This window comes from Camelus bactrianus, chromosome 1 (genome assembly GCF_048773025.1).
Source record: "Camelus bactrianus isolate YW-2024 breed Bactrian camel chromosome 1, ASM4877302v1, whole genome shotgun sequence".
NCBI lineage: Eukaryota > Metazoa > Chordata > Mammalia > Artiodactyla > Camelidae > Camelus > Camelus bactrianus.
The window spans coordinates 92905683-92918842 of NC_133539.1; the positions used below are offsets into that span (position 1 = coordinate 92905683).

The 13160-nt window shown below is 33.4% G+C and overlaps 1 protein-coding gene across 3 annotated transcripts in view; it reads right to left on the minus strand.

Annotated features, from left to right (window-relative positions):
• Positions 1–13160, minus strand: part of GMPS (guanine monophosphate synthase) — a 62355-nt gene that overhangs the window by 20953 nt on the left and 28242 nt on the right. For all 3 annotated transcript variants that reach the window (XM_074369082.1, XM_074369095.1, XM_074369090.1), the window contains 4 exons: positions 12001–12098; positions 9561–9664; positions 1736–1929; positions 1320–1485 (listed from right to left, as the gene is read on the minus strand). In XM_074369082.1, the coding sequence (XP_074225183.1) occupies positions 1320–1485; positions 1736–1929; positions 9561–9664; positions 12001–12098 (562 nt within the window). The remainder of the gene's footprint in view (positions 1–1319; positions 1486–1735; positions 1930–9560; positions 9665–12000; positions 12099–13160) is intronic.

A 13160-nucleotide genomic window follows, 5' to 3' on the forward strand; every position in this document is an offset into this window, starting at 1 on the left:
CAGGGAAGCCAATGTTCCAACTCCTGAGCTTCCCCAGAAGTGTTGCTTTTTGTTGGCTTCCTTCCCTTACTCCCCACACCAAGGTTGTGAAGTTTCTCCTATGTCAGTTAACAGGGACAGATGCAGGTTTTTGTGGGGCTGAAACATTTACAATTTGGAGGCTTCCTTCGAGAAAAAGAATTAACAAGAGACGCATTTTTTTAAATCACAAGTTAAGACTAGGATAGCTAACACAAACTATATACAGAAACAATTGCACATTGCATATATAGCACGAAACCCCAACTAAGTGTACCCCCAACTCAACTTTTCCTTAGCCTAATCTTAAAATGCCTACACCCCAAAACCACCCAAAAGAAAGCGAGTTAGATGGAAAGATTCAGTAAACTAAATTAATTACAAATTATTAAAATATCTTACTTGCGAATTTCATAAAATTTATGACCACGTGAAGGACACTACTAGGGTCTTTCCCCAGGTTTTAGAAAAGGCTTCGCTAATGAGGATCCTGAAATTTAAGTTTCATTAGCTTATCAGAGAAACTTTGCATTATCCGTCTACTTTCCACATTCCAACATTTTGTTGAAACCATTAGACTGCTATCACCTCCTCTCTATTCCTTATTATCCTTGTGGCATTACACTTGTTTTAATGCCTATACTGTTATTTTAGTGAAGTTTCAAAAGGGGAAAAGAAACAGATTCATCTTTACTTCATTTTTAACTCTGTCTTCATTTTATATTCGCATCTTTTAGCAACAATTCCAATTAAATCAATAATATGTAGTTTATATCATTAAACTATTGACTTAATTTCACTCTATTGATTATGTCTTGTCTTTAAAAAGTATACAAGATATCCACAAATGTAAATGCAGTTAAGGCTTAAAAAGTTTACTAGTGGCCCTAAAAAAAGTGACTTATAGACGCTTCACTCCTTTTCTCTATATAAGCTCTTTTATCTGTAAAATAATCTGTACATCTGTATCTGTAACAGGAAAGTTTGGATATTCTCATGCACAGATATTATGGGTGGGAAAACATAATTTAAAAAAGAATGAATAGAAAGAACAGAATGGTAGCTAGAAAATGGTAACTTGTTGATCCATATAAAACATTAGGAGTAATCAACAGTTTTAAAATTTACACTGGAACCCCTCTTGAACCAGAATTGTAATGTAAAATTAAGAAACATTTTCAACCATAAGCTTATTGGGAAAACTGTACTTGGTTAAGGTAATGCACTTACTTAAACCATAGGCTAGATTTGATTTAATAAGCCCTGACACGTAAACTAACTTTTCTGGAGTTCATCAATACCTTTCACTTGAATTCCAAGCTTTTTGAGGGCCTCTTCTACAGACTGACTTTCTCGTTTTCTCATAAATCCATTATCAATGTGCACAGCAATGACCTGATCTTGGTTCAAAGCACGATTCAACAAAGCTGTACAAACTGTTGAGTCTACTCCACCACTGAGTAAAACCTAAAAGGTGAAATGAAAAGAAAAACTGAGTAGAATAAGGAAAAAGATGACAAAAGCTATCATCTTAAATCACTACCTAAAAAACACTGTTATCAAAGGTAGGTACGGTAACTGGAAAAGCGCTCTGAAAGAGTGCAACTCACAAAGCACATGATCACGCAGCCAACATTTAAGGGCTATGTTGAGGAAGCCAATTCTGAGTTCCAACATTATTGACAAAAATTTAGACTTACAGGTGTAAATCGCTTACCAAAACTTTTGATGTGCCCACTCTCTCTTTGATCTCTCGAATGCACTCAAGTTCTCTGTTCTGCACAGTGAAGGTCCCACTGCACCCAGCTATATCATAGAGGAAATTCTTCAGTATTACTTTCCCATTTTCTGTAAGGCCAACTTCAGGGTGGAACTGTGCTCCATATAATTTTTTAGACTCATTTGCTATACCTTTATAGAGAAAAATAACAAATTAATTTTTTTTCGCATTGAAAGGACTCAGCCATCGCTTCTCGGCCTTTTGGCTAAGATCAAGTGTGAAAGGACTCAGCCAGTACCCACAGTAATTCCTCACAATTTCTTCCCCTATAAATGTGAAAACTGACACAAATTAGTCAACTTTTAGCTATAAGGGGAAAAAAACACAATACAAAGAAAGTCTACATTGTCATGATCTATCTTTATAAAAGTCTTTCTTTATGTAGTAATTAATGAACAGTATATATATGACAGTAAGAAAAGTTCTACAGAGATTATTTCATAGCACCCTCACTTCTCCACCCAGGTTACTGCAATTGTCTTGTCTATTTAATGCACTGATACTCAATTTTGGTTCTCAGTCCCATATGCTTCTCACATGCAATGTGCAGCTACCAATTTTCTATATTATAAGATCCTGAAACATTAAACCTATCAGAATAATCTAGTGTGTTTCTTCCTCAGATATTATTAACCACAAATATAACTTCAGGGACTTGATTAATGTTTCTGACAAATTATTATCTATAAAGCAGCAGATGTTAGGCTAGATGTTTTTACATACAGCCCCTGTTTATGGCTCTGAGATATCAAGAAACTTGCCTGAATTCCCAGCTAGTTAAGTAGTAAAATCAGGCCTGCCAGACTCCCAAACTTATACTCATCGTACTCTATCAGGGAACCTCACACTTTCTTTACTCAGCTTCTAGGACACCACTCTCTTGGTTCATTTCTTATCCCTTCTGAATCTTCTTTGCTAGCTCTTCATCTTATCCATCTCTACACATGAAAGTCACCAAGTACTCAGCCCTTACATCTCTTCTCAAAACACTTTGAGTGATCCCAAACTCTCATGACCTTAAATTCTGTCCATATGTTGGTATACCCCCCAATTTATTTCTCTAGCCCAGTTTTCTCTTCTACTGTCTTGACTCAAATATACAACTGCCTATTCATACCTTCATTTCAATGTTCAATAAGGCATCTAGAACCTCATAAGCTAGCTCAAACTCTTGCATTCCCTCCCATCAGATAAACAGAAATTCCATCCTTCTGATTGTTTAGGCTGAGAAATTTGGAAGTTAAAACTCAACTGTCTATCTCTCTTTCCCACACCACATGCAATCCAACAGCAGATCCTTTGCCTCTGCCTTCAAAGCATATCAGAATCAATAATCAAACACCTCCCCAAAACTGGCAGGACCAGATGGCTTCACCAGTGAATTCTACCAAACATTTAAAGAAATAATACCAACTCTTATCCAACTCTTCCAAAAAAATAAGAAAGACAAGAACACTTCCAAACTCATTCTATGAGGCAAGCAATACTCGGATATCAAAGCCAGACAAGAAAAGATGACAAGAAAAGAAAATCACAGGCCAATTATCTCTGATAAATATAGTTGTAAAAAGTCCTCAACAAAGTATTAGCAAACCAAATACAATATATTAAAAGGATCACATGACATAATCAAGTGGGATTTATTCCAGGGATGCAGAGATGGTTCAACATCTGCCAATCAAGTGATACACCACATTAACAAAATGAAGGATGAAAGTAATATGGTCATTTCAACAGATGCAGAAAGAGCAACAGATAAAATTCAACACCCATACATGACACAAACTCTCAACAAACTGGAGACAGAAGGAATGTACCTCAACATAACGAAGGCCATATACAACAAGCCCACAATTAACATCACACTCAATGGTGAAAAGCCTTTCCTCTAAGATCAGGAACAAGACAAGGATGCCCACTCTGGTCACTTTCATTCAACATAGTACTGGAAATCCTACCCAGACCAATCAGTTATGGAAAAGAAATAAAAGTGATCCAAACTGGAAATGAAGAAGTAAAACTGTCTATTTGTCTCTATTTGCAGATGATGTGACATTACATCTAGAAAACCCTAAAGACTCCACCAAAACACTATTATTACTAATAAATTATTTTAGCAAAGTTGCAGGATAGAAAAATCAACATATAGAAATCAACTGTGAATGCACCAACAACAAACTATCAGAAGGAGAAATAAGAAAACATTCCCATCAACAAAATTAAAAAGAATAAAACAGGAATAAATTTAACCAAAAAGGAGAAAAATCTGTACACGGAACACTCTAATACCTTGATGAAAGAAACTGGAGGCATAAATAAAAAGATATTTCATGTCCAAGGATTAGAATTAATATTGTTAAAATGTAAATTCTATCCAAAGTAATCTACAGATTCAATTCGATCTCTATCCAAATTCCAATAACTTTTTTCACAATATAAAAAACAATCCCAAAATGTGTATGGAATCGCAAAAGATCCCAAATAGCTAAATCAATCTTGAGAAAGAATAATAAATCTGGAAGCATCACATTTCAAAGTATACTACAAAGGTTGCGTCATCAAAACAGTATGGTATTGGGATAAAAACAGACCTATGGAACAGAATCAAAGGCCCAAAAATAAACCCACAGACATACAGTCAATTTATGACAAAGGAGCCAAGAATACATAATGAGCAAAGGATAGTCCCTTCAATAAATGGTGTTGGGAAAACTGGATAGCCACATGTAACAGAATGAAACTGGATCCCTGTCTTAAACCATACACAAAATTCAATTCAAAATGCATCACAGACTTTAATATGAAACCTGAAATCATAAAATTCCTAGAAAAAAACATAGGGGCAAAGTTCCTTGACAATGACCTTGGTAATGGTTTTTTGGATTTGACACCAAAAGAAAAGGCAACAAAAGCAAAAATAAACAAATCGGACCACCTCAAACTAAAAAGTCTTTGCACAGCAAAAACTATCAACAAAACAAAAAGACAACCTATGAAATGAGAGAAAATACTTGCAAACTATCCAGTAAGAAGTTAATACCTAAAACATACAAAGAATTCACACAATTCAATAGCAAAAAAAAAAAACCAAATAACCCAAATAAAAAGTGGGCAAAGGATCTGAATAGACATTTTTCCAAAGAAGGCCTACAAATGGCCAACAGGTACATAAAAAGGTCCTCAACACCACTAATCATTAAGGAAATGCAAATCAAGCCCACAATGACATATCACCTCACACCTGTTAGGATGTCTATTATAAAAAAGACAACATACCAAATGCTGGCAAAGATACGGAGGAAAGTGAATCCTTGTAGACTGTTGGTAGAAATGTATACTGTAAACTGGCAGAGCCACTATGAAAAACAATATGGAGATTCCACAAAAAATTAAAAATAGAACTACCATATGATCCAACAATCCCACTACTAGATATATATCCAAAGGAAATAAAGCAAAATCTCAAAGAAATATCTGTATGTTCACTGTAGCATTATTCACAATGGCCAAGGTGTAGAAACATACTAAGTGTTCACTGACAGATGAATGGATAAAGAAAATGTGATAGACAGACAGACAAACAGACAGAATACACACACACACTCTCTGGAATAGTACACAGCCTCAAAAAAGGAAATCCTGTCATTTGCAACAACATGGATGAACCTAGAGAGCTATAAACTAAGTAAGCCAGACAGAGAAAGACAAACAATGCATGATATCACTTAGTAGAATCTTTAAAAAAAAAAAAAAAAAGCTGAATTCTAAACAGAAAATGGAAAAGTGGCAGCCAGGGGTTGGGGGATGGAGTGAATACAAAGAGGTTGGTAAAAGGGTACAAACTCTCAGAAGATAAAGTCTGAGGATCTAATGTATAATATGGTGACTATAGCTGATAACACTGTATTAGATGATGGAAACTTGCTAAGCCAGTAGAACTTAAATGTTCTCACCAAAAAAAAAAAAGAAAGAAAGAAAAAGAAAAGGAAATACAATTGACCCTTGAAAAATGAAAAATGTGGGGCTTAGGGGTCCCTAACCTTAGTGCAAACAAAAACCTACATACAACTTTACTGTTGGCCTTCTGTACCCACAATTTCAACCAACCACAGATTACACAGTACTGTGATTTAGTGAAAAAAATCCACATATAAATTGACCCACACAGTTAAAGCCTGTGCTGTGTAAGGATCAGCCATATGTGATGTGATGGATGGGTTAGATTAACTCAGTGGGGGAAAATCCTTTCACAATGTATATGTACATCAAATCATCACACTGTACACTTTAAATATCTTATAATTTTGTCAATTATAATTCAATAAAGCAGGAAAAGTTAAATTTTTTTTAAATGTTAGGAGAAAAAAAACCACCAACCCAGAAGTCTGTGCCCTGAGACATTATCCTTCAAAAGTACTGGAAAAATAAAAGATTTTCTCAAACAAAAATTGAGGCAATTTGTTGCCAGTAGACTGTCTTGCAAGAAATGTTAAAAGAAGTTCTTTAGAGAGAAGAAAAATGATAAAGATCAAAAACTTGGATCTACCTAAAAAAAGGAACATCAAAAAAGGAATGTAGGCAAAATAAAACCTTTTCCTTCCTAATTGATTTAACAGATAAGTTCATTCGAAATAATAGCAACAATGTATAGTTATGTATGCTTATATATACAGATAATCTTATTCATGCTTACTTCTAAGTGACATGAATGACAGCAATGTAAAGGGAATAAGAGGGAAGAATTAGTTTTATTTTGTTATTATAAGGTACACTACCTGTGAAGTGGTGTAACATTATTTGAAAGTGAACCTGGGTTAGTTGTAAATGTATATTGTAAAATCTAGGGCAACTTTTTCTGAGAAAAGTAAAAAAAAAAAAAAAAAGAAGTATAACTTACATGTTATGAAAAAAGAAAATGGAATCATACAAAATGCTCAATTAAAACCATAAAAGGCAGAAAAAGAACAGAAAAACAAAATAGGAACAAAGAACAAAAACAACAAATATAAGACAGTAACAGATAAGAAAGATATTAATCCAATCTTATCAACAATCACTTTAAACACCAATGGTCTAAATGCACCAATAAAATACAGAGATTGTTACCGTGGATCAAGAAGCAAAACCTAAATATGTATTGTCTACGAGAAATGCACTTTAAATATAAGAACACATACAGATTAAAAGACAATAGACAGAAAAAAGTATTATCATGGTAACACTAATTATAAGACAGCATGAGTAGCTATATTAATATCAGAGCAGACTTCAGCCAAGAAAAGTTATCAAGAATAGAGGCATATATACATATATATGTAAATATAAAGGAGTCGTCCATTCTCAAAGAAGAGATGAATCCATTACTGTATTACAAAAAAAAAAACTAAACACCAATATCTTTCATAAACACAGATGTAAAAATCCTCCCCAAAAATGAAACTAACAATGTATAAAAAGAATTATACACCATGACCAAGCAGGATTTATCCCAGCAAGGCTAGTTCAACATTCAAAAATCAGTTAATGTAATCCATCACATCAGTAGGCTAAAAGAAACATTACATGATCATATCAACAGACGCAGAAAAAGCATCTGAAAAATATCCAAACACCCACTAATGATTAAAAACTCTCCACAGATTAGGAATAGAGGGGAACTTCTCCAACTAATGAAGAGTATCTTTTAAAAAACCTACAGCTAAACATCATACCTAACCATAGAAACTCAAAACTTTCCCACTAAGATCAAAAACGAAGCAAGCATGTTCCCTCTCACCACCGCTTTTCAACATACTAGAAGTCCTAGCTAATACAATAGGAGAAGAAAAGGAAATGAAAGATATACAGAATGGGAAAAAAGAAATAAAACAGACTTTGTTCACAGATGACATGATCGTCTACATATAAAATTTGAAAAAATCAACCAAAAACACTTGGAATCAGTAAGTGATTACAATTACATAAAAGTTCACTGCTTTCCCATGTACCAGCAATGAAAAAGTGGAATTTAAAATTAAAAATACAATTCAATTAATATTAGCACCTCCCCCCCAAAATGAAATACTTAGGTATCAGTCTAACAAAATATGTAAAATATCTGTATGAGAATTCAATCACCCCTGAGCACTTGCACCTCCACCACCCGGTTCCTTGCACATAGTCTCCTTTCCTGATTACTGTAATATATAATAGACTTCTAGCTGGTCTCTCTGCTTCTACATTTAACTCTGTCTCTTTTTTCCTCACTATAACCAGGGTAATCCTGAAATCAGATCATGTCTCTCCCTCCTTTGTTCAAAACTCCACCTTACTATGAGTAAAGCCAACATTTTCACAATGGCCTCAAAGGTCAAGTTCTAACTTTCAAAATCTCTCTGACCTCAACTACCACACTCCCCTATGCTTACTCTGCTCTAACCACACGGTTTCCCTGCTGCTCCTCAAACATGGTCCCATTCCAGGAGCTTTGTACTGCCATATACTCTTTCCCCAAATATCCAGAGAGATCAGCACTTACTTCCTCCATGTCCAATATCGTCTAATAGAAACACCTTCTCAGAATATCCTATATAAAAGAGTAACTCAACCCTAATCATACATTTCACAACACTCCTCTCTTCTGTTTTTTCAATGAACTTCAACATTGTCTAACATCTGACATTCTGCATTTATCTGTGTACTGTCAGACCCATCCATAACCCACCCCTGCCCTCACCAACTAGCACATTAAACAGAGATTTTTGTCCATTTTGTTCATTGGCACCCGGAACTTTGCCTGGCATATGTGGGTACGCAAATATTTGCTGAGTGAATAAAAATAAATAAACCTACCTACCACTTTTGATCTTTCATATGAAATTAAAACCTGACAACATGAAAACCATTCTTGATAATTCTGATGCTAATATATTAGTCTATCATTGAATTGCAGGCAAATTACTCAATTCAATTTATTCACAAATCTTTTTTCCAATTTTTCAGGTGTGGCATTTCAAACAAGAACTTCACTGATAAACTCACTTTTTTATTTTACTGATATCCAGGATTACTGGTGATTATTTATGTTACAATTATTCAAGCAAGCAAGGGAAAAATCAGAAACTGTCAGAAAATCAACTCCTTTTCCTCAAAAAAAAAAAAAAAAAAAAAGAGAGAGAGAGAACAAAAAATGGTTTAGAACGTGAGTTGGCAAACTTCCTACAAAGGGCCAGATAGTATAAATTTTAAGCTTGGTGGGACACATACATACAAGTCCCTGTCTTTTATTACTACCTTTTAATAAGGTAAAAATCATTCTTAGTTCCTGGAAATAAACAAAAACAGACTACAGATAGATCTGACTCACAGGTAACAGTCTGCCAACCCTGGTTCAGAGAAATGTCCTGAATGCTTAGTCTGGTATATACATGCCTATATATACCTAAGAAAGTCATTAAAGGTGGGGGGGGGGGGCAATTATGAATATAGCATGCTAGAAAGACAGTTCTCAAATTTTTCCTGAGTTGTAATAGCTGTATTTTATATCTGAAAAACATATCAGAATAAACATTTTTAAAAGTATTTTATAGCAAACTAGTGACTTCTAAATAATCCTTCTAATATTAAATAAATACCTTTCGTAAATTAATGGTTGACCTCATGACATTTACATTATCTTTACAAAATAAGAAACATCAAAAACTGTACCTCGTACAGAAACATAGCTTAGACTCTTCAGATAAACTTTTAAAAATTAAATTTGCAAAAGTTTTAGAATTTTCACCTGCCACAATGTTCCCAGAACGTGCCACAACCTTGAATCCATCAGCTACTTTGTCTACACTATCTCCATGGGTAAGCAAAACAATTTCTTCCTTCTGAAGGCCCCTAAACACATAAAAAATAAAACACAATACACAAATAGCTTAATTATAAGACAAGATTAATGGAATATTTTGCTTTGTTTCTAGCTTTATTGAGATATAAATGACATATAACATTATGTAAATATGCAATGTGATGATTTGATATACATAATGTAAAATGATTACCACAATAAAGGTTAGTTAACACATCCACCACCTCACATAGTTAGCATTTTTTGTGTGTGGTGGGAACATTTAAGATCTACTCTCTTAGCAACTTTCAAGTGTACAAATACAGTATTGTTAACTGCAGCCAACACATTGTACATTAGATTCCTAGAACTTATTCTTCTTATAATTAGAAGTTTTGGGCTTTAGAAATACTAGCTTGTTCTATGTATAAATCAAGAAAATAGAGAAAGTATGTAACAGTGCAACACTGATAGAATTTGTTTATTCTGTCCATTATAAAACCCATAATAATATGTAATCTCAAAAAAAGACAATCCATAAAAACTGAAAACTGAAACATATAAAGTTGGTGGTATAACCATACACATAGAAAAAGTTTCAAGAGGCCATAAAATTAATAATTTCAAAATTACATCTCTGTTGGGATTTATCTTAAGAACAGCCATCATTAATGGCATAGTTTAAAACGGATGTAAGTAACATCAAATGCAACTGTGTGAACTTTCTTTGGACTCAGATTCAAACCAATCAACCATAAAAAGGTATTTTCTACATTATGAAAAAGTCTGAACAAGAACTTGGTATCAAATAAGATTAAGAAATTAAAAATTAAAAATAAAACAAGAAGATAAAGTACATTAAAGACAAAAGGATATTTTGGGGTGGTTATTATCATTACCATTGTTAGGAAGGATTAGTGTAGGTTGTAACTGAGTACCAGAATTTTACAATTAGAAACACAGAAAAACTTTAAATCTTAGCCAGATCTTTACATTTAAAGCCTCTTGTAGTATCACATACCACCAGCAAGATTCCTGAAGCAGTTCTCACAAGCAGTCACTTGAAATACAGCTGAATGCAAGCAACACTTCTCCATTATGAAGTAGAAAAAGCATCGGATATCAAAATGTATTTTGGGAATGAGTAGCTTCAGTTCATAAAATTATTTTGAGCAACTTTTGCTTTTTTATTAATATTCCTTTGAAAAATGAGAATCTTTGAACACAGATACTTTTATCTTTGCTCCTTCTAATATTGAAGAAGAGCCAGCCACAGCCAATTTTGTGTAAAAACTGGGATCATATCTCCATTTCAAATAAAAACAAATTCTTAACTTGGACTTTAAAATTTCTGATATGTCTAATTTGGAGAAAACTATTCACTAAAAATTAACTTCGGCACAACTCAATAGAGCCTTAAGAATATCTGTAAATAAACAAATCTGTAACTAATAATAATTAGCACAGCTATAAGAAATGAAAATAAAAACTACATGTGCTCAGTCGTTGATATCAGCCTGCATTTTACAGATTTAATACAGTTAGGGGGAAATGTGATTTTTAAATAAAAATGAAATTTAGGTTAAAAAAAAAAAAAGTAACTCCACCAATACACCAGTACACCTAAATGGGCAATACTCAAAACATGGGAAAACCCAGAAAAGGAAAGCAAGTGACCAAAGCTTAAGTTTTCTAGTCTTTGAGAAAACTGAATGAAAACTCAGCCTTTTTATTTTTTTAAGTAAAGAAAATAAATGACTGTAAGAAGCTACTGAACAGCTCATTCACCAATTTTTAAATATATTAAAGCTACTGTACCTAATCGATTATCACCTAGCAATAAAAGCAATTAATGCACTTGCTGTATTTAAAAGAGAATATATCAGGTACAGTTATGCTCAGGTACAGTAGAGAAAGTGAAGAAGAGAGAAATAAAACACATGTTTAGTAATGAGTCCAGCAAATGGGTACCTTGCTAAGTACCGAGAGCAAGAACATGGAACAGAGGCAGAGGTACACAAGTGCAGGACAGTTTAACTTCCAGCTGCCACATGTGTCACTGTAATGTTTAGAACCACAATTCACAGGAGTGAAAAGGGAAAAACTACAAATGCTGGCATCACAATACGTAATCCCAAATGGGGGTCCAAGAAAGTAGTGCTTTTAAATTATATCATTAAGTGCTTTTCTTATTCCTTATTAGTATCACCATCCTCTGCCATCTTGACACTCAATTGGAAGACAAATATGACAATTAACACCTTTGGCCACTACTGTAGCCTTAATTTTGTCTCAGAACTACAGAATCTCCAATTTTGAAGAATAACATTCCCAGCTTTAAGTTAATCTACTAACATTCTTATTTATCTAAAAATATCTGTAATACCTGAATAACGAGCATGTGTTATCCACACTAACACTGAAGACTCCATCTTCTCTAACACTTTTTTTGTGCACAGTACCTCCAAATACCTTATTCATCATCTGTTCCAAAAGAAAATAAATTGATGTTAATATAAATCAAAAGAAAATTATCCAATTTATTTTGCTAATTTAATCATTTATATTTCTTGTTTTTAGAATAGCTGTTATTTTTGTGCCCAAAAAATAAAGGAAGTTTGTGAAATGTAGATAACTTGGAATTATTATATATAATTATACAGTTCTTAAAAGGCCTAGTTACAAAACAAAACTAGATTAGAAATTTGACCTGAGGTTAATTTCTATTAAACACTGGCAAATTTTCCACTTAATGTACTTTAAATTAATTCATCTGTTTAAAATAAAGATTTCTTTAATACTTACATCTGAGTTTAATTTAAAAGCATTTTAAAAGGTACTCTGAGCTTAGAAAGTACCTAAGTTGGTATTAAAACTAGGCAGATATAAATTCCTCCAAGCTTTGGCCCCAAAGGAATAGTCTGCAGAAAGCTGTGCTGTGGAGATAGGATATTAAAGCCAAAAGATGGGCAACAGAGAAAAGAGGTCAAGACAATTCACAAACAAATGAATCCATAATTACTATATTTATTTGGCTATTCTTATCATGGAAGAAAATTCTGAGTTGAAAAGAACTTGCTTCTGACACTAGAAAAAGCAAAATACTGTAACATGTCAATTAATAATAATACTATTTAACTCAGGGAATACTTTCCTAGCCAACTCAATTTCCAGATGATGTAGTTAAATAAGACACATTGTCAAAAATTATCTCAATTAGAAAATAATTTTGATTACAGGAACCAGGGATAACTTTTCTTAAATGTATTTATTTATATTGTCACCTCCTCAGTAAATAGATCTTACTGAATAAATCATTCTTTGATAAATGAGAAATCATCATGTTACTGGCTCAGTAAGATCTTTCTTACTCAATAATCACACTCATCTGATAAGCCTATAGTGCACTGTTTGAAAATGAAGGAAGCAGAAAAGGTATCAAAGTAGCCAAAACAGATTTCCAAACATTTAACTCATAGAAGACCGGCGTATATGAAGACTTCAATTAGTCTCTATTTAGTCTTGCTTTTGATACGACTCCAAGGA